This window comes from Morone saxatilis, unplaced genomic scaffold (assembly GCF_004916995.1).
Source record: "Morone saxatilis isolate NCDOM2014 unplaced genomic scaffold, NCSU_SB_2.0 Contig19, whole genome shotgun sequence".
NCBI classification, from domain to species: domain Eukaryota; kingdom Metazoa; phylum Chordata; class Actinopteri; family Moronidae; genus Morone; species Morone saxatilis.
In genome coordinates this window covers 4,943,270-4,963,316 of record NW_023339751.1, presented here as the reverse complement: position 1 = coordinate 4,963,316, position 20,047 = coordinate 4,943,270, and the positions used below count along the sequence as shown (strand labels likewise).

The following is a 20,047-nucleotide window of genomic DNA, read 5'->3' as shown; positions in this document are numbered from 1 at the left end:
AGCGGCCCTGCCCTTCTGACTTGGGAGGCGATGTTGAGCTATGCATTCTATATTTTAGAGCCCCCCCCCCCCCCGTGAGGAGAATAAGAGGGCTGAAGGATGAGGGGCTTGCAGCTAATAAACCCCACCAGCTGGAGAGCCATTGCCAAGAGAAAAAATATACTTACACATTTTTATGTTGACGGCCACTCCCTGGCTTTGCTGTTGCATTTTCAGCAATTGTCTTTTTAAAGCAGTTGCTTATTGAGAAGAATAAAAAAGGACCAAAAAACTGCTGCAATAAATTAAGCTATGTGCCTCTTTGTAATGTGGACAAGAGGAAGAGCTAATTTTGCACTGACATTTGCATGTTGTAGCCAAGAGGGACGTGGCTCAGTGAGTCATTGGTCATCTTCAGACTGTTTGGGGAAAAATAGCACATGTTCCATGCACTCACCAAAGGGCTGACATTTCTTCAGGACACAATACTATTGACACAGAGTTTTTTTTTCTTCTGTGACTTGACCAGCTGCTGAGCTGAAATACTGAGGCTTTTGTCATGTCATTCTCTCCTTGACTCTTTAGCCAGTCATGCAGCCAGCTAGGCCTCTGTTTGGATAAAGTGCTGGCACCAGAAGGCACCCACACTGCAGCATCTGTGTGCCCTCTGTTACACCGCAAGCTGCAGCCCCACTCGCAACCGGAGCTTATTATAGGTGGCAAATCCCCACAGTCTGTCCACCAGGATACCGTGTCCCTGTGGCCCTCAGCTGTGGATAAAGCCGGCATTATACGCATGTCTTTATTTGGATGTGGCTACTCGTTGAACACTCGCAGCTGAGAAATTCACTCAGACTGTCTTGTTTTATCTTTTTAAGTACCTTCTTTCTTCCCATATTGAACTGCACACATTCTATATTATTATAATTTAACCAGCAAAGAAAAATGCTGACCTATCTCGCTCATAAAATTTGAATCCCTCATCTCCCCAGTAGTAATAAAACACAAATTCATTTCCACTTTATGGCAGTCATGTTGCTGGTGGATCATGCTACGAGCTCATTAGTGGAGCACATAAATGACATGGTGTGTGTCAGCAGCGAGGGCAGGGCTCTGTACTGTCAGACATTGATGTTCTTAAACAGAGAGTATCGTGTCACTCCAGCAAAGAATGCCTGAAGTGGTTTATAGTGTGAAAGATCATTTGAAAATGAAGATGCTTTTAGTTAACTAGAGGAAGGAGACATTTTGTGACAGTTGCAGTTCAGCCGAGCTCTCGGGTTCTGTTTTGTGAATTTCAGTGTTATACGAGCACAGCTGTATCTTTGGAAGACTGTTTTGAAATTGTCATTTTTATATTTGCAGCTGCTGCAATTTAAATATTCCCACAGTGTCCAGGGGTTAGCCTGTTGTAACAGCTGTTTCCCTTTTTGTTTTTTCTATCTGTGCAGGTTTCCCTGAGCTACATAGAAGATGTCCACCATGGTGTATCCACGAGAAGAGAAGCTCGAGAAGCTCTCTCAAGAGGAGATCATCTCCAACACAAAGCTGGTGATCCAGGGTCTGGAGGCCCTGAAGAACGAGCACAACTCCATCCTCCACAGTCTCCTGGAGACCATCAAGTGCCTAAAGAAAGATGAAGAGGCCAACCTGGTGCATGAGAAGTCCAACTTGCTCCGCAAGTCCGTGGAGATGATTGAACTGGGCCTGGGAGAAGCACAGGTAAGATGGTGATGCTAAAGGTATGAGGAGGGCAAAACAGTATTTTCCTACTTCAGTTTTCTGCTGAGTAGATAGTTTGGTCACTAGGAGGATATGTCTTAAGAAAAAGAGTTTTCAATATCAGAATTGGCAGAAAAACAGAGACTGGCTCACAACGTAGTAAATTTGTGTTATTTAACCCACACAGCCATGTGTTACTGTTCTATGCTGCTTCCTCATTCTATACTGAGCTTGTGTGGTGATCATGATTCATTCAGAATCGGCCTCAGCTTGTACTCTTGTGCCTTGTCGCTACAGCAGTTTGTCCTCGTTAAATGTCTTTGCTGTTCGATGCTGTCTCCCTCCCAGGTGATGATGGCCCTTTCCAACCACCTGAACGCGGTGGAGTCGGAGAAGCAGAAGCTGCGTGCTCAGGTGAGAAGGCTTTGCCAGGAAAACCAGTGGCTGAGGGACGAGCTGGCCAACACCCAGCAGAAGCTTCAGAAGAGCGAGCAGAGCGTGGCCCAGCTGGAGGAGGAGAAGAAACACCTGGAGTTCATGAACCAGCTCAAAAAATATGATGAAGATGTCTCACCCACTGTAAGTACTCAATACGCTTGATAAGACTGAAGCCCCTGTATCTACAGATTAATTAGTACTTGGTCTCATATATTTTTCAGGAGATTGGGTTGATACATTTTAAGGTTATTTCAGTCCTTCCATTGTTTAGCTGTAAAGGTTTCTTTAAAATATACTGTTCCTTTCTAACACAGTTAAGAGTTTAACTGACTGGATTCAGATTTCATTTATTATTTAGCCTGTGCAGCCAAATGGAGATGACTTGTTACTAATCTAAATGGGTCAGACATTGTAAGAAAAACAAATCCTGTGCTGCGAACTGAATCTTTTATCTTGAATCTGCTTTGAAATGACTGTCTCCAAGTGTAACTCTAAAAGGCAGCAAACCATTGTTGATATCTGATACTGCAGAAAAAACAGCTGCTGTTGTTTGTAACAGGATTAAGTAATTATAAGGTCTTCCAGGAATGAGCCTTTCTGTTCAGGCCCTCATTGATCTGGTGGTGAGGATGAGTTGCAGTGAATTGCTCACCTTATTCTTAGTCACAAAAAGAGGTGGTAACAGTGTGTTGTTAGCAGTGAATTTTAAGAGCGAGAAGCACACATTCACAGGTAGCTTTTACTTGCTATTCAATTAGCTAATTAGGTATCCAGCCTGTAAACATAGATACGCATAGCAGTGCTGTTGAAGGTTTGTTTGGTGGCTCAATAATCAAGGCCTAGGTGCAAGAAGATGCGTGTTCATGTTTGTAAATTAGATAAGAAGAAGACTAATGTGTGTTGTTCAGAGTCTGTGGCTGTCGTGTAGCTGCTGTTTGGCTCTGTGTGACTCTGACTATGATAAACGGTTTTCGTTACCGCTTTATGGAGGGTTTGAATTGCATTGAAATAAGGTCTCCATCCTACATATACAGACACCTAACAGTATGTCGAATTAATGCAACTAGGGGTCCCCAGAATGAAACCAATAGATATAACATACATGTTTCTCCTTTAGATTTTCTATCTTTTTCCTCAAAGGAGAACAAAGGGAGTGTGATTCACAGAGCAGATGTGTAGTGGAGAAAGACTTTGATAAATATGAATGAGTCCAGTTTATCCTTAAAATCTAAGTTATCCTATCAAGGTGAAATAATAAAGTCATGATAGAAAGTATCATTTTAATGTGGAGTACGTGACAAAACTACAGGACAGCCAGCTGGTAAATTAAATCTCTGATCATCATCATCTCTCCACTCTGGTGTAATCATACATACAAGTATCAAGCTTGCAAATAGACATTATCTCATGCATGCTTGCTTTGAGGTAATCGGATCCATGTGCTTGGCATTCTTTATTTTTGGTACCTGCCATTGTTCATGTCACATATCGGATACAGATGATTCCCAAATTGTCGGCTGTGATTCCTGCTGTCTGATAGGGGATCTGACAGGCAGGTCTGTTTTATAATCTCAGCAGGAGGAGAAGGACAGAGAGACACCGAAGGACTCCCTGGACGACCTCTTCCCCAATGACGAGGAGGAGCACGGCCAAGGAAGTAAGAACAACAGTGTTCAGCAATTCGGCATGACATCATGATTGTACACACCCATAGGGCGTACAATGTGATAACATAGCTCTTCTGTCATAGTGTTTGATACTGTCACTATTTAGAGTCAATAGCTAATAAGAGATGTTTATCCAAAAGCATTTATAATATGTGATTAAAACAAATGATCGTTACATTATTAGAATATCAATTAGTAAAACGATGAAGACTATTAAAGCATGATACGTAACATTTTACATAGTGAATAGCAGTTAATGTGTTTTTGATTAAAATGTATTAAAATTGTTAAAAGAAGTCTATAATAAGTACACCTGCTTTGAATAAGGCTGGCTGTTTTGATTTGATATTAGGGTCTTATAGGGCTGATTATCTGGTGTCACATCCCTCTTCCAGTAGATTAACCTCACTATCTATGTAAGTCCAGGACACTGGGGTAGATAATGTTGTGTTAAGCCATTAAATACTAATTAAATTATGCCTACAATCTAATTATTCCCGGAAACCACAGTATTGTGTACATGCAAATGTGGTTAGCGATATAATCAGCTCAGATCGTCTCCCTTTGATATCCAAGCTGACCTTTGCCCTTTGCCTCTGCGCCCCACAGTGCAGCACCAACACAACAGTGCGGCCGTGGCTGCAGCCCAGCAGGGAGGCTATGAGATCCCAGCCCGTCTGAGAACCCTGCACAACCTGGTGATCCAGTATGCCTCCCAGGGCAGGTACGAGGTGGCTGTCCCCCTCTGCAAGCAGGCTTTGGAGGACCTGGAGAAGACCTCTGGACACGACCACCCAGACGTGGCCACCATGCTCAACATCCTGGCCTTGGTCTATAGGTCAGGAATGTCTCCATATGGGAGTTCTGGCTAGTTCTACTGTTATTTTTTTCCACTTTATTTGCCCTCTGTCTCATCATTTTGCTCTGTGTCTCCTTCTCACTCTTGCAGGGATCAGAACAAATACAAAGAAGCCGCCCATCTGCTCAACGATGCTCTCGCCATCCGGGAGAAAACCCTGGGCAAAGACCACCCCGCTGTAAGACTCCGCCATCGTCATAGCAACCATATCTTCGTGTGGACAGATCCATTGTTTTGATAGATCAGATTAGTCATCTGGTGTTGGTTCATAATCTCTCATAGACTCTGTAAACAAGGAGGCAATAACCACACAGTCTACTATATTAACTGTTCCGGTTAGTCAGTCTGTATGGATTTCTTTTGCTATTAAAGTATGGATTTTTGACAATGTGCCTGTGGGCTTGAAAGCTATCAATCGTAACTGCTCAGTGTCTGCTCATACATCTAGCATGAACCAAATCACAACATTCCTGCCATTGGAATACAGAGACCGATGGGAAAACATTAATATATGTATACACATACATATTTCACTGCCTTTGTGAACAGATTTGTAAGAATTGATTTACACTGTGGCACAAAAACACCTCGTAAGGAAGCTATTAAAGTGCAGTGCTGGTCCCAGCAGCTCTGTGGGCTTTGCAGTTCTCCTCATGTCATTACTCTTGTCACTCAGCAGTGTAATCCAGGTGGCTTTGAGCTTTTTGGAAAGACTGCTTGATTGAACTATAACAACATTGGTCATTAGACAACAGTAAATTAAGTTCCGATATTGTGAACCAAAGCAGAGAGAGGAAGTGGCCTCATTAAAATGTGTTCTGTTTCTGTCCGTCCAGGTGGCCGCAACGCTGAACAACTTGGCTGTGCTGTATGGAAAGAGGGGGAAGTACAAGGAGGCTGAGCCTCTCTGTAAGAGGGCTCTGGAGATCAGAGAAAAGGTAGGCCATATCCCTGGGTTACACCAGTAGAGCCAACCACATCACTGCTATCGAGGCCTCATCTCAAGGCTAAACCTGTGAACAATTAGCTCATTGTAATAAACTAATTAACAGTGATAATATTTCCAAAATGTCAGCTGGTGCTACTGAAACAGCAGTGACTATTAATAGGGAAAAGAGCAAATGATTTTCTTAAATTGTCTGTGAAGTTTCCACTGGGTGCCATTCCCGTGTCGGAGGGGAATTAGAGAGTTTAATTGAGAGCACAGCTGAAAATGGATAGCAGGCATAGGGGAGCGAGGCAGAAGATGGATAGGAGACATGACGAAGCTACAGAGCTCAACAGGGGTACAGCGAGTTTCTCTTTGCCTGAAAGCTCTATTCTGTACACTCTATTGATCAGCCAGCCTTTTATTAGATCTCCTGAGTGCCTGCAGCAGGCAGACGTGAAAACAGCAAGAGGTACAGAAGGGCGGATAAGCATGTAGAAAAGCCACTCAGGCAGAGCCACAAACTGACATGTTAATTCAAAACATTTGCTTTCTGATTTCCATCAGGTCCTGGGGAAGGACCACCCAGATGTGGCCAAACAGCTGAACAACCTGGCTCTGCTTTGTCAGAACCAGGGCAAGTACGAGGAGGTGGAGTACTACTACTGCCGTGCCCTGGAGATCTACGAGTCCAGGCTGGGCCCAGATGATCCCAATGTGGCCAAAACCAAGAACAACCTGGTGAGACGAACTTGTCGCTGTCAGCTTTTATTGAGCTTTATTTTTATCTCTTCCTTTCAAACCCTTTCACATGAGTTTACTCTTCATTTTGAAAAGAATTACAGTCCCTATTGAGCTGTGAATGTACCAAGGTAAACACAGGCAGTTGTTTTATTGTGAGCAGAAGCATTTGTTCTGTCAGCCTGAGTTTGGTATCTGTGGGGGTGTTCAGCATGTAAACTCTTAACTGCTTAAAATGGCCTTTAAAACTTTCTTGTACTTTACAAAAGGCACATTTTTTATTTTTATTTTTACTTAAAAAAATGTTATGAAAGGCAGCTGAATAAAATGTAATTTTAGTGCCATCGTTTTCAAAGGTTTTTATAGAATAACTTTGATTCAGTTCTTATTGCTTATAGGGTACCAGGCCAGTAGTCCTTTGTCTGCTGCCTTGCTTCTTCTAGCTCTCCAAAGTCGCCCCTTCCTGCTTCTGTCTTGTCTCACTGGTGATGGAGAGGCTGTATGGAGACAGTGACTGAGGCTCTGTGGGCATATATCATTTTTCATGAGTCAGGGTGCACAGGAGAAATATGCGGGCGGACGGACTGCTCCTGCTCTCTCGGGGCCCATTACGAGTCAATAGGCCCGTCTGATCCAACACTGAAATGTGCTTTCACTTCTCTTTGTTCTTTAGGCGTCCTGCTTTCTCAAACAGGGGAAATACAAGGAGGCTGAGATTCTGTACAAAGAGATTCTGACCCGTGCTCACGAGAAAGAGTTTGGATCTGTTGATGGTAAGGCTTCATAGAAGACACTGTACGGTATATGAAAGCACGTGTTTAAAAGGCTATTTCTATATTGTTGTGGTGGAGATTCTTATTTCAATCGACCTACAGACACAATGGATAAAAACAAAGTTATCCCAAGAAAAATGGTGGTGGGTTACACTAAACTATTTGCTTTTATTGTTTTCCTCCACCATTGTCTTATCTGCCATCTACTGTTTGTCTCACACCAGCGAGCAGGGTCAGTGATGGACAGATGGTTTAAAAAGTGGACGATGTTCTAAGCAGGTTGCCAACCTTCACCGTTCAGAGGACTCAAAGAATCTGAACAAACAATTTGAGAAAATAAAGAGTTTACTTGTCTGAAAGATGAGCTCTCGCAATTTTCTTCTCTTTTGGTTGAAGCTACGCTTTTTGTTGGCTTTCCTCCAGGGATTAGATTGACTGCTTTTGAAAAAGGAATGAAAGGGACTCTGCACTATGCACTGCTCTGGCGCTTTTTGAGCGAAAGCATCGCGCATTGTTCTGAGAGGATTATTTTTCATGTGTCACTTAATTTGACAGTAGTGCTCAGATTTATTTTTTTTAAACCTGTTTGAAGGTTACGGGAAAGCTCCACAACCCTGGGATTTAAAAAACCAACACAATGCTTTATATTTTAACATTTGTAAATAATGTTAAATATTTATTTGTTTTCAGAAGATATAGAGTCGGTGTTTGAAACTCATATTTAATGAATCTATAGCATGTATACATTAGCATAGCATGGATGGTTACCTGTAAGTAAAATTGTGCTCATATTTACAAGATAATCATATTGTCTCTCCTTTGTTTATATTGTATATTTATTATATCACCAATGTCACCTTCTTTCACTTGCTCAAGTTGTTTTACAACAACACTATTTAATGGTGTTTCCTGTATTTCTTAATTTCTTTGGGGAATAATCTTCAAAAATATTTATAAAAAGATTGGATTTAAAACAAAGACTGTGAATGTATTTTATTTGAATCCATTTTTATATTATTAACAACAGTCTTAAACATTTAGCCATTGTTTTAGCATCTATACTTCAGTTCGAAACACATATTCACACTTATTTTCATCTGGAAGTATCTGTGCCAGACCTCAGAATTCTGCAGCCTCTTCCTGTATTTCTCTAGCCAAGCACAGAGAAACACCAAAACAAAGACCGTCTCTCTACCATATTTGACAGACTAATAAGCGAACTGTAGTGTACTGTAGTTGCTGATGTCAGTAGAACAATATGGCAAGCCCGGCCTGCATCATAAATGGTTGATGATGGATTCAGTGAAATCTGCTTTCCAGTCGTGTTGCACTGTGTGTAGACCACCTCTCTTGTCTGTTTGTCTGCAGCTGAAAACAAGCCCATCTGGATGCACGCAGAGGAAAGAGAGGAGATGAGCAAGGTGAGGGCTTTGTGTGATCCACCTCATGTCACTGTAAACGAAAGCAGAGCAAATACTGAAAACATGGCAAACTAAATGAATGAAACGTATTAAATGCAATTCTCTTGTGACATGGAGAAACCGTTTATTTCATTTCCTGGAAAGTGAGATACAATCCTTTTGCAGGGGCACTGTCCTTCACGCACAGTATATAAGCCCCAGTGGATATGATAGTTGTATGTAAACACAAGAAAAATGCTGCTGATCCAGTTTGAAGCACCACCCCCCTTCACGTTCTTTTCTTCCTCCTGTCCCTTATTTACTTCCAGGGCAAGCACAGAGACAACACTCCATACGGAGAGTATGGAGGCTGGTACAAGGCCTGCAAAGTCAATAGGTGAGTCAGAGCAAGATAAGGTTGTTTTTACAGCTTGGTCATAAATAAATAAAAAATGTAATCAGCATTCATTTATTTATCAATTAGCTCAGGCCAAATTGTTCCTCAAATGACCTTTGGCTACATAATGGTGTGCTTGTCTCTGTGTCCAGCCCTACAGTGAACACCACCCTGAGGAACCTGGGGGCCCTGTACCGCCGACAGGGCAAACTAGAGGCTGCTGAGACCCTGGAAGAGTGCGCCGTGAGGTCCCGCAAGCAGGTCAGCAGCATTTCCTGAACTAGAAAATGTCCTTTTCTGCATGCAGATAACTTATCAGTTCCTGTTTCTATAAATTCTTAAAAATGTTCCCCGTGTTAGGACAGCAAATCTCATGATATTTCTTTCCCTCTCTTTACATTGCTATGGATCCAGAGCAACACAGTAAGTGGTTTGTCTCTAACTGATAGCCCCCATAGAGCCTCCACTTCTCTCCCATAACATCACTCTCATCTCACAGTCATTTAAAGTTTTTCCTTGTCTCTGGTGGCGCAGTGCTTTGGATGCATTAAAAGAGACAGAAAACTAATTAAATGCATACCTCCATGTAACTTCACACTCTCACCCACATTGTAGCTAACACCTACCTCTGAGCCTGTTCTGACTATGATATCTTTGTTTGTTTGTGTGTTTGTTTGTGTGTTTGTGTGTCGCACCCGTGTTTTGTTCCCATCAGGGCATCGACCCCATCCACCAGACACGCGTGGTGGAAATCCTGAAGGATACAGACGGCGACAGGCGAAGGAGCAGGGACAGCCTGAGCAGCGTTAAGTATGAGAGCGGCTCTGAGACCGGCGAGGAAGTGAGTATGGGCGTGGAGTGGAATGGGGTGAGTACAAATCCACTATAGTAGAGTCAACACACACCCAGTGACCTCACTAAAAGAACAAGGTGGTGTTAGTAAAGTCACAGTGTGTGTGGACTGGTACAGAAACAAATTAAAATAATTAAAAAAATAAAAATAAAAACAGATGGTGACATGTTTTTTCTAAGGTTAGACAAGAGAGCTCAGCAGGGAGCTGACTCTTCTGGCTCCGGTACCTAAATCCCAGCCAGTCAGGATGTTCCACTAGACGATCCACCTCACAGGAAGCTCAGGAAGCCCCTCGCTTCACTGTGGGCAAACCGCGCTGAAGCACAAATTAGTCATTCCTGGATGACCTATTTTATGATGTCAGCGTTGCACATCATCGTAAACTGATTGACATTATTCCGGAAACAAAGTCCACGTTGCAGAACCTGCTTTTTCACATGATGATTTGGAGGCACACCTCTTTAAAAACAGTAAAACAGTGGGATAGCTGTTATTCCCAGTTCTGCATCTGTACCAGTCCATCAACTTCTTGCACATATGCCTTGTTCCTCTCATGAGGTTAACCTGGAATTCCCTTTTTGCAAAATGTAAAGCTGATTGAGTGTCTTGGCATGCTGTTGTTTTTGACAGCATCTGAGTTTGCTTTAAACATCGTGTTTTTTGTTGTTCATTGCCTGGCAATGAAGTCCCAGTGTCTTGTTTTAATAAGTGGTTGTTTTGCTGGCGATGCTTATGCACAAGTGGAGCGGTAACAAAACAGGCACAAGCTCATTCCGTGGCACCCTGGCAACATATAAAATATTTATTTGCTTTTGTGGGACTCGCGGAGATAGAGCCTGTCTAAATCCCTATTAGGATGTCTCATGTTTACACCATGAAACACAATTGACAGGCTTCCCAATATCCTGCGATGCTCGTCCCTCTGCACAGTAAACTGCGTGGTTGATACATAATGGTTCATCCTGCGGGTTTATTGCCTCATTATAGCGTCCGCTCTGGCTGCGTTTCAACAGTCATCAGTGTCACTTCGCCGCAGGGCTTTTATTTGTGCACACTGTTTCCCATTGGACTTGCCAACCTTCTCCTCGTTGCTAAAGAGGTCGGTGCAGAAAATGTGATATGCAGTTCAACAGACACGGCTAGAGCTGTGTCCCAGCTCGAACAAGCCCTCTTGGTGATGCTTACATAAGCCAGAGGGCGAGATTGTGCCAGCAGAGATGCCTCGCCTGAGCCTGTGCCCTCTCTGCCCAACCCCTCCCCTTACTTAAGTGCAACCACACCCTTCACCGCACCAAACCCAGTCCAAACATGCATGCAGCAATGCCAGCCTGCAGGGGCTCGCCCTTAACATGCACACTAATGGACCATGTGTGTTTTCACTTGGTTGAGAAAATGTCTGTTAACCTGATGTCTGCCGCTCTCTCTCCGAGTAACATTAAGTAGAAAGGAGGGTTTTTTTTTTTTGTTGGTTTTTTTTGCTGGCTGTTTGTGTGAATGTGAATGCTTCTCTATACATGTGTTCATATGCATAACACAGCTACTCAAAACTGCTTCAAAAATCACGCCCAACATATGCAATGGCATGCATCTTCACCCGACATGCACCTGTTTTTGTTTGAAACATGTGGTGGCATGCAGAGGACTGCTGGGTGTGTGCGAGCATTTCATTGTCCACGTCACAGCCATAGCACTACAAATTAAATACACACAAAACGCAAAATATACCCATGACATTCTCACGCTTTTAACAATTGTTTCCAAAAGCAAATTCGTCAAAGACCTTTTGAGCTTTTGACTAAAATATTGTTTAACAAATTCCATCAATCCATTCATTCACAAACTGCAAACATGAGTAACTATGACTCGGCTACCTTGTGCTTTAGAAAGAAGCTTGTAAAGTACTGTGTGTAGTGCTTGTGTTGTAGATTTTTGCTGAGCGATGATGTGATAGGCACGTCAGAGCTTTCACTCACCTACTGAACATGTCTTCATGCTGCTCTCAGAAAGTCTCATCTGTCACTCAGGCTATAGGAGTGGGGTTAAATGCTCATACAGCTGATCTTGACAATTCACTTCAGTATTGGGTGTTTGAATAAATACCTGCTCCTTTCATTATAACATCATCTGCGCGGGACTAATTTAAGTGCCACTTTACAGGAGCTCATTTACAGAGTTTGAGTTGAACAAGGAGGTAACGCTAAAGAGACAACCGCCGTCCGCTCTTGAAAATGCATGATTCCACTTCCAAGCGTGTGTGTGTGTGTCTGCAATGTGCTTTGTGCTGCCTGTTAGTTTGCATGTTTTCTAGATTTCATCCTTTGCCTTTTCCCTTTCTATGTGTCACTAACCTACTTCCTTGTTGATTACTCTTGCCATGACAACCAATCAGCCTGTCAATCAGATTTCCTCTTCTCACTCAGTGGATTGTACTCTCCCTCTTCAGCTCTCATTCCACACAATAGGCTTGGGTGGGTTTGTATGTAGAGATGTAATAAAAAGGCTAGATAATTAGTCCGTGTTTAAGGTAGTAGAGCTCAGGGCAAGCTGAGGCTAGTACCAAAGAATTAAGATGATGTTTTTATCATTCATCAGATGCAAATTTCTGCTTTAGGGAATTGTATCTTGCTAAAGTTTATGCAGGGTTTCTGGCTTCAAAGTGCTGTAGATAGGGATATTATTCACAATGTCAGCCTCCTGTCATCAGTGTAATGGCTATATTTGTCCGCCCATTTCACTGCTGATGCTTGCAGATGTTCCACGTCTGCAGTGCACAGTCACTGGCTGGGTGCATTGTGCCAAGTTCAGGCTTCCTGGTACCCAGAGAGGAAAGAAAAAAACAGCCGAGTCACGGTGACTGCAACCCACCAGCCTCTGCTGCATCACTGACCTGCTTGTTATAGTGCAGCTCCTATGACAGCAATCATTTTTCAAAGAGAAACTCAGCTCCTGTGCTGCTGGATTTTCAGATGATTTTGTTTGTGTAGGATTCATCCATTGGGGTTTCCACAAACTATAACCAGAGCTCAAGCTGCAGTGGTTAACACGATAAGCTGGTGCAGCGTGGAGCGGATAGAGAGGGATGATGCTCAGGTTTAGTCATGTGTAGGTGTCTAGCGTAGGAAGCCCAACCCAGAGCTCTTAATCTTACAATGTGTGCTGTTTTTTTTTGTCTGTTTCTCTCTTTCTCTTTTGTCAGGCCTAAGCCATCAAGATTATTCCTCCATCCTTCTCTCCTTCCCCAACACAATAGCAAACGGATGTGTGTTGTCGCTCCCTCAGCTCCTCTGCCATTCCCGGCGCCCCCCTACCCCCTTCGGCAGAGACTCAGAAAGCCCCCCTCTCCTGGTTGTCACCTCTGTCCCCCTGTTCATCTGACAACTGCTGGGACGTTTGGTCTTCTCATCTCTGCTCTGTTTCACTCTCTCTCTCTCACCTCTCACTAACCCTGCGTCGCCCACCATTTTTAGAAACCGTTACTTCAGCTCTTTCTCTCACTTAACATTAAAAAAAAAAAGTTGTTGTGTGTGAAATCTTTTCCCTGTGAGGAAGTCACTCGCATATTTCTCCTCTCTCCAACACTCATTTGTAATTTTTCATAGGTGCATAGCAGATTTCTTTAGCTTGATAGAGGAGCAGGACTAATAACTTATTGGAAGAAGGCAAAACAGAAAAACTGAATGATTTTGAGGATGAGTGTCACCTTTGATGGCAGCATTGGCTCCAGACATCACTCCAACCCACAGTCTGATAAAACGATCACTATAGAGTTAATGTATTACAGAATAATAAGAATAATAATTGGTTTCACTCTGAATTTGTTTGTTGCCTTGAGCACTCGCAGTCTGTTTCTACAGCAAGGGAAAGTTGACCTCAAAGATAGCTTCCAACCTGGTGCCTGTATTTAGCCATTATAGTATGTTTTGTTATTTTAAAGAAAGGTATTTTTACGCCATTACGTGTGTTTTCTGTTTTTAAACTAATGCGATAATGAGATCAAATGCCTGAACAGTGTGGAAATGAATGGTACCATGTAGATTTCACATGCTAATCAGAACATGTAGTTTCTTAACTTCTGAGGCCTAGTTGGCGGGAAATGAGAAGGGAGCATTGCTATTTTTGTTTTTATAGATACATTTCTTTTTGAATTAATTAGATTTTTTTTAAATAAATTTGTTTACATTTTTTTTAAAATGTCGATTATTTTGTGGCTGAATATTAAGGCAGTAGTTTGTCAACAATGCCGTAGTGTTGCCTGACCAGAAGGGCCAGCACCAAATAGGCCAAACGACAGCAAATTGGTCAAATCACAGCAAGCTCTTGTTGCCATGGGAATTTATATTCAAGTTGCTCTTACTGGCTTCAGTGCCCTTGGTTTAATGGTTACTCACACAGGCTCTATGCTGGTACAGTATGTACACAGCAGCTTGCATTTACAAAGGGAATTAGCAACATTGGCTGCTGCTGTAAAGCCAATATGACAGCAGAGACCAACCGGAGCATCTAGCACTGATACTGGCCACCTGAGAGATTGATAAATAGATTTCAACATAAAGGACATAAATGCCCAGAATTGCCTTTATTTGTTGGTGTACTAGTAGAAGCTTGCGTTATAATTCAGTGGAAGCCTGGAATCCACAGTAGTTCTCGTGTGTATTTGTGTGTGTTTTGGTGGTACAGTCGCAGTGCCCACTTCGGCTATGGATACTGTATTTTGAACACAGCTTAATGGAGTGTGTTGCCTTTTTCTTACACAGTTGTTTGCAAGTAAACATTGTCACTTTGGTGAATCATGTTTTTAGACACCCAAAGTACAGTGCGAGTGTTTCCTCAAGATCGACATGTTATTTCAGATGTTTAACTTACTGAATGTAAAAATGACTTTAACATCTTGGAAGTGTAATTGTAGGCTGTATTTATAGATTTGACAAGTGCATTCACTATACGGCTGTTCAGTATGCTACTTGCCTTTTATTCTTCATTCCTTCCAATGAGTACTCCTATACTTCTAATGCAACTCTGAACAAAGAATTGACTATGTACATCACATAATTATGACAATATTGTTGTGTTAGTGGAATGCTTATTTATTGAACTGTCTATTCTTGACATATATAGTGTGACTTCAGTTTCCTAAAGTGGAAGAACATAAATGGTAAGGTCTATAAGCACTATCTTAGTAAGTAGGACTGCATTATATTTACCATTCTGCATTGTGATGATTATTGCATCAACACTTGTTGGTATTCTCAAATAAAGTTTTTCATTTGTGAAGTTTTGTCTTTTCTCTGCATCGGAGGGAGAAGTGTATTCATGTGCCATCAGTGGTCACTGCAGAGCCACGCAGTGGAACAGAAATACTTACGGAAAATGCATGCAAATCCTCTGATTTACCCACAGTTCCCCCTGCTGGTGATAAACCTGTATTGCATTATGATCACACATCAAACGCTGTTTATTAAGGAGTGGTATTTAATAAGCATATTGTTATGGGTCCTCCCAAAGCCAGAGGAAGGCACACATACTGTGTTTACTGGTTGGGTAGTAATTAAAACACACACACACACTATGTTTATCTAAAAATGAATGGATGGATGGATAAATGACTAATACCGTCAAAAAGCTTCAAGTTGGTTGATTATTATCATTATTCATTTCTCAATAAATTGATAAATAATTTGGTCTATATAGTGACAGACAATGTCACATGTCCATCACACTGTCCTGAACCCAAGGTGACACATTCACATTGTTTGTTTTATCAGATATCCAATAACAGTCCAGAGCCCCAAAATATTTAGTTTAATGTCACTAAAGACAAAGAAAAGTTGCAAATTATCCCAGTTAAGATGCTGAAATAAGTCATGTTTTAGCATTTTTGCTTTAAATTTAAATAATAGTTTCTGATTCTTTTTTATCAATTGAGTAAATGAAAAATAACCCACGACACCAGAACAAGACCTTCACACTGACCTTGCTTGATGGATATGTGTTCACCTGTGCGAACTGAAGTTACTATAGTTTTCTCTAAAGGTGTCACTTTACAAGAGCACATTTTCTTGATGGTTGCAGGATGATAATGAAATGTATGCTTAAAGGTCAGCAGTCAGATATTTAAATGATGCCAGTGCTACATGCTATAATTGCACACATTTACAAATCCTGTATATTAAATATTAAGCAATGCAGACCCCCCTTTTTATTTTTCAAGTCGCCATGATCCTGTGGTTAGGCTGCATCCAGCCGTTCACAGCAGGACTGGCCTACACAACAACTAATGCAGAACAAACCTGCATCTGCAGATGTTAAGAAAAGTTCTGAGTTCTTGTCCCCACGTCTTCAGTGCAGAATGGATGGGGTTGATGATTGTGTGTGTCTGCAGGACGGCAGCGGAGCCCTCCAGCGCAGCGGCTCTCTGGGGAAGCTCAGGGACGTTTTGCGCCGCAGCAGCGAGCTGCTGGTGAAGAAACTGCAGGGCAATGGGCCGCCTGAACCCCGCAGCACCAAGTAAGAACAGGAGAAATCCTCTGCTGTGATGAATAGCAGGCATATAAAGCAAATTATACTACTTGTCTTTGGGAAACAAGTAGATTCATACTCGTTTACACATGAACTCCCCTGCTACATAAGTTATATTTATCTTCTACCTCTACCCTGATCTCAGTACAAACATTATCTTCTTACTATTTGTTCAACAGCATGAAGCGAGCCGCTTCCTTGAATTACCTGAACAAAACCAGTGATGACTCGTTCCAGGTGAGGAGCAGTTTGTGCAAGGTCTTTAACACTCATGCTATATTATCAGACATGTTTTAACCTTCATATCCTTCCCCTCTTCCGTGTCTTTGTTCTGTCTTCTTGTGTTTCTTTGTCAGACTCGTGGAGGCAGTAATTTCAGGGAGAGCCGGGGCCTGAGCTCCAGCACTGTGGATCTCTACACTGGAAACTGAGCAGCAGGCGAGCAGGCGGGCAGGCAGCTGATCTGTCGGCTGATCTGCTCGCCGAGCCAAAGATGCTCCTTCCTTTGGCTCGTTCTCTGAGCCATAATGATCACCAACAACACTACCATTTCTCTGCCTGTCAGCATCTAACCCAAAGACCCATTTCCTCCAAGATTCAGACCCAAAGACATTTTCAAATATACATAAATATATCAAAATCAAATATACATAACTGATGTGTTTTTTTTTTTCCAGTTTGTTTTTAAAATTCAAATTTTCGCTTCATGCTTCCCTCGTAATGTTCCTAATATCGGTGTTGCCTCAGTGCCTCCTAAATGTGGCCAAGAAGACATACCTCATCTATCCCCCTTATTCACAATCACTGAGACTCTGCACTTTCACTTCATCTGTTGCCATAATATTGCCTGTTCTGGTGTGTTTGTCCTTGCTTTGATTTGAGATATCTGTGTCTTCCTGTGCCATTCATTGTTTTATTAGTGCAGATTAGATGTCTTCTTGTAAAAAAATGTCTATTTTCTCCAGGAAAATATTAGGAATGTAATAAATAGGTCTGTTGGCTTTGAAATGAGATAATGTAAAACTGAAATTATTACACACACTACAAAAAGAAATCATTTTTACTTTAATTTTAATGGTGATACATTTGCCTGTTGAGATTTACTTGCATTGCGAGGTGTTGGTTAAAGCTTTTGGGAAACAGGGTGAAATGTGACATGATGTGAGTCATGGGACTTGTTAGGGCTAACCTTTGTTTTGGAAAATAGTTTGAAATTCAAATAGGCTGTTGCTTTAACCTCCACAGCTTTGAGACCCAAGTGTGTGTGTGTGTTTTTTCTGCACCAGTTTCTCTTCCATTGCAGAGAAAACACAGGAACAATCTCTGAGTCATTTGTAGCCTCAGAGTGCTGAGAAACACAACCATGAAAATGTTCAACTTTTAAAATTGTATATGTATAAAAAAAAAAAGAAAATCATGAGGCTGAACTAGGTCGTTTAATTCCTCCTGGTCGTCCTGAATGATCTCTGGTGCCATGCGAGACCTCTGGCGGGTTTGAGCTGCCAACTGTGAGCGCATCTTGTTCTAATGTTGTTTACAGTGATTAGGATGTGCGATACATGTCTAGATTTCGACTATGTGATAATGATAGATTTTGCACAATTCTCAGATGGGTGTCTTCTGTCTTTGATTGTTTTTTGTTTTTTTTAGTGAAGCTACTCAAAAGAACTGGAATGTCTCGTAATTATTCTTGATTGCCCTTTTTCTTGTTATACGAATGTGTTTTCTCTCATCCTCTGTAATAAATGTATAAAATAGAATCTGATCATAAGTTCCCAAATTATGTAATTCAACAGGAACGTAGTGGGAATAGAACTTCTTTAGGTTCATAATTAGAAATTGTTTGGATCTGATTCTTTAAAAAAAAAAAAATCCATATGTCATGAATACTGTCTGATAGCTGATCTTAACTCGGAAATAAAACCAACAATTTTCTATTCAAAGCTTTTGTCATTTACTCGTATGTGTGCGGCGACTTTGTGGATTCCCTACAGGCCTCTCATTTTTGTGTTTAAAGCATTTAAATAACTGGATTGACCAGTGTTCTGCTTTGCCCTGTCCCCACACCTGCAGATTATATTACACTGAATTCCACCGAGCAAGATCTTAAACGTTAGTATCAAAGTGAGTGTGGGAACCCTGTGAACGCTGATGCCTTGCCAAGATGTGATGTGTCTCCCAGAGTTCCCCCGGCCCCCCACTCTTGGTAGAAGTCAGCCCGGGGTTTCTCCGCTCACTGGTAATCTCTCAGTATATGTCAGAGCTTTAATGTGGAGCCTGAACCCTTTAGGAACTGCGGGAGCTTTGAATTAACCGATCCCATGATGGTTTCCTTGTGCCGAGAGCTGACAGGCTCCTTCTCTCAGTTGTCTTGGAAGAAAAACTCAGTAGTTCATTAGTGCTTGAGAGTTGACCCGAAGCCCCTCAGAAACTTCAAATGAAAGAAGTGGTGCTGGTTGTAGTTCCTACTTCCTGCTGTAGTCCTCCTGCCCCCTCATAAGTCAGGCATTCATAGAGAATAAGCAAGTGGCTGGCAGGTTTTTGAATAAATTTTGTTCCCTCCCTTATTTACCACAGCCCCTGCCTATCGTCAGGTTACACTTGGTTTGACCCTTTAATCGTTTAAGCTTGGTTGACTGCATGTTTCTGTCAGCCGTCAAGGTGCCAGCTGGACCAGCAACATGGCACCAGTCCCACACACAGTACTACCGTGGTGCCAAAGGGGGCAGTCCCCTTGTGAGAATGTTGTATTTGCATGGGCGGGACTCACTGGGTTTGAGCCATTTATCACCTGTCAAACTGCAGAATGTGCTGGGTTGATTGTAATATAACAGCATTAAATTAAAAAAAACCTCTATATTCATCTATAAAGTTGAGTTATTAGGCCCTATGTGCACACTAGATACATACAGGAATCACAGGGCAAACTATTATGGAGATTGTATGTGTATAGAATTATGATTATTATAATCATTATCATTGAAATGACATTTCTTAAGGGCCAGATGGGATCATTTTGCAATGAATCAGGATATTGTGGTTCTTCGAGCTGTTTGTGAGCAGGTGAAGTGATCAGTTTGATCCAGGGGGTCGCACTGTTGTATTCTTTATCCCAGGTCGGTTACGGGCACCGGAAGCTCCACTGTAGGGATAGAGAGGAATATACGTCAAGTGACCGGTGATACACAGATCGATACAGGATGTTCAATGTTTTGATTTCAAAATAAAATTATTCTTTTTTTTTATGTACGGATATAGGGAATAGTTGAAACTGTTCACAACACCAAAACATAGGTGAAAAATATATGGATACAAATATTTTTGCTTATGAAAATTATGAGATTACAACCTATAAATGTGCAAAATCGAGTCGGGTAAATATGTAACTTACCGGTATACATAATATAAAAATAGGAAACATAAGTAAGATACCATAAGATAGACTGGGGAAATTACAACACAACACAATAATAGAAATAGAAAAAATAAGAATAAGAGTTATATTTACACTATAAACAGATTTTTGTGTAGAGATGTGATGTAATGGGGTGTGTAAATACCCTACATATGGAAATAAGGTAGATTTGGTTTGATGCATAAGAAGACTAAACTACAACCGTAAAAATAAGTAAATACATGTTTTCCCCTAAAAAAAGTATGATTCCCTCAAACTTCGTTGCACCTTACTTACCTATTTATCTAAGTATTTTATTCTATTGTTGTATTTTATTCTATGTAAGTATTTTATTCTATTTTATTGTATTTAAATGTACC

At 41.5% G+C, this 20,047-nt stretch overlaps 1 protein-coding gene and 1 long non-coding RNA gene across 7 annotated transcripts in view; one reads left to right on the top strand and one right to left on the bottom strand.

The window, feature by feature from the left end:
* The window catches only part of klc1b (kinesin light chain 1b), a 23,908-nt gene extending 5,698 nt beyond the window's left edge, over nt 1–18,210 (top strand). For 2 of the 6 annotated variants that reach the window (XM_035662997.1, XM_035662998.1), the window contains exons 2-17: nt 1,431–1,701; nt 2,050–2,280; nt 3,715–3,796; nt 4,416–4,644; nt 4,756–4,843; nt 5,502–5,603; nt 6,161–6,334; nt 7,008–7,107; nt 8,476–8,528; nt 8,837–8,904; nt 9,057–9,165; nt 9,319–9,327; nt 9,620–9,772; nt 16,137–16,261; nt 16,453–16,510; nt 16,630–18,210. In XM_035662997.1, coding sequence (XP_035518890.1) covers nt 1,453–1,701; nt 2,050–2,280; nt 3,715–3,796; nt 4,416–4,644; nt 4,756–4,843; nt 5,502–5,603; nt 6,161–6,334; nt 7,008–7,107; nt 8,476–8,528; nt 8,837–8,904; nt 9,057–9,165; nt 9,319–9,327; nt 9,620–9,772; nt 16,137–16,261; nt 16,453–16,510; nt 16,630–16,704 — 1,905 coding nt within the window. In that variant the 5' untranslated portion in view covers nt 1,431–1,452 and the 3' untranslated portion in view covers nt 16,705–18,210. Of the gene's footprint in view, nt 1–1,430; nt 1,702–2,049; nt 2,281–3,714; nt 3,797–4,415; nt 4,645–4,755; nt 4,844–5,501; nt 5,604–6,160; nt 6,335–7,007; nt 7,108–8,475; nt 8,529–8,836; nt 8,905–9,056; nt 9,166–9,318; nt 9,328–9,619; nt 9,773–12,953; nt 15,029–16,136; nt 16,262–16,452; nt 16,511–16,629 lie in introns of those variants that run through there. The other 4 variants (XM_035662999.1, XM_035663001.1, XM_035663000.1 and 1 more) reach the window with 4 other exon arrangements.
* Nucleotides 18,211–18,223: 13 nt separating this feature from the next.
* LOC118329051 overlaps nt 18,224–20,047 on the bottom strand; it is a 2,553-nt gene continuing 729 nt past the window's right edge. Inside the window, exon 3 of the long non-coding RNA XR_004796777.1 lies at nt 18,224–19,415. This is a non-coding gene — a long non-coding RNA (uncharacterized LOC118329051). The remainder of the gene's footprint in view (nt 19,416–20,047) is intronic.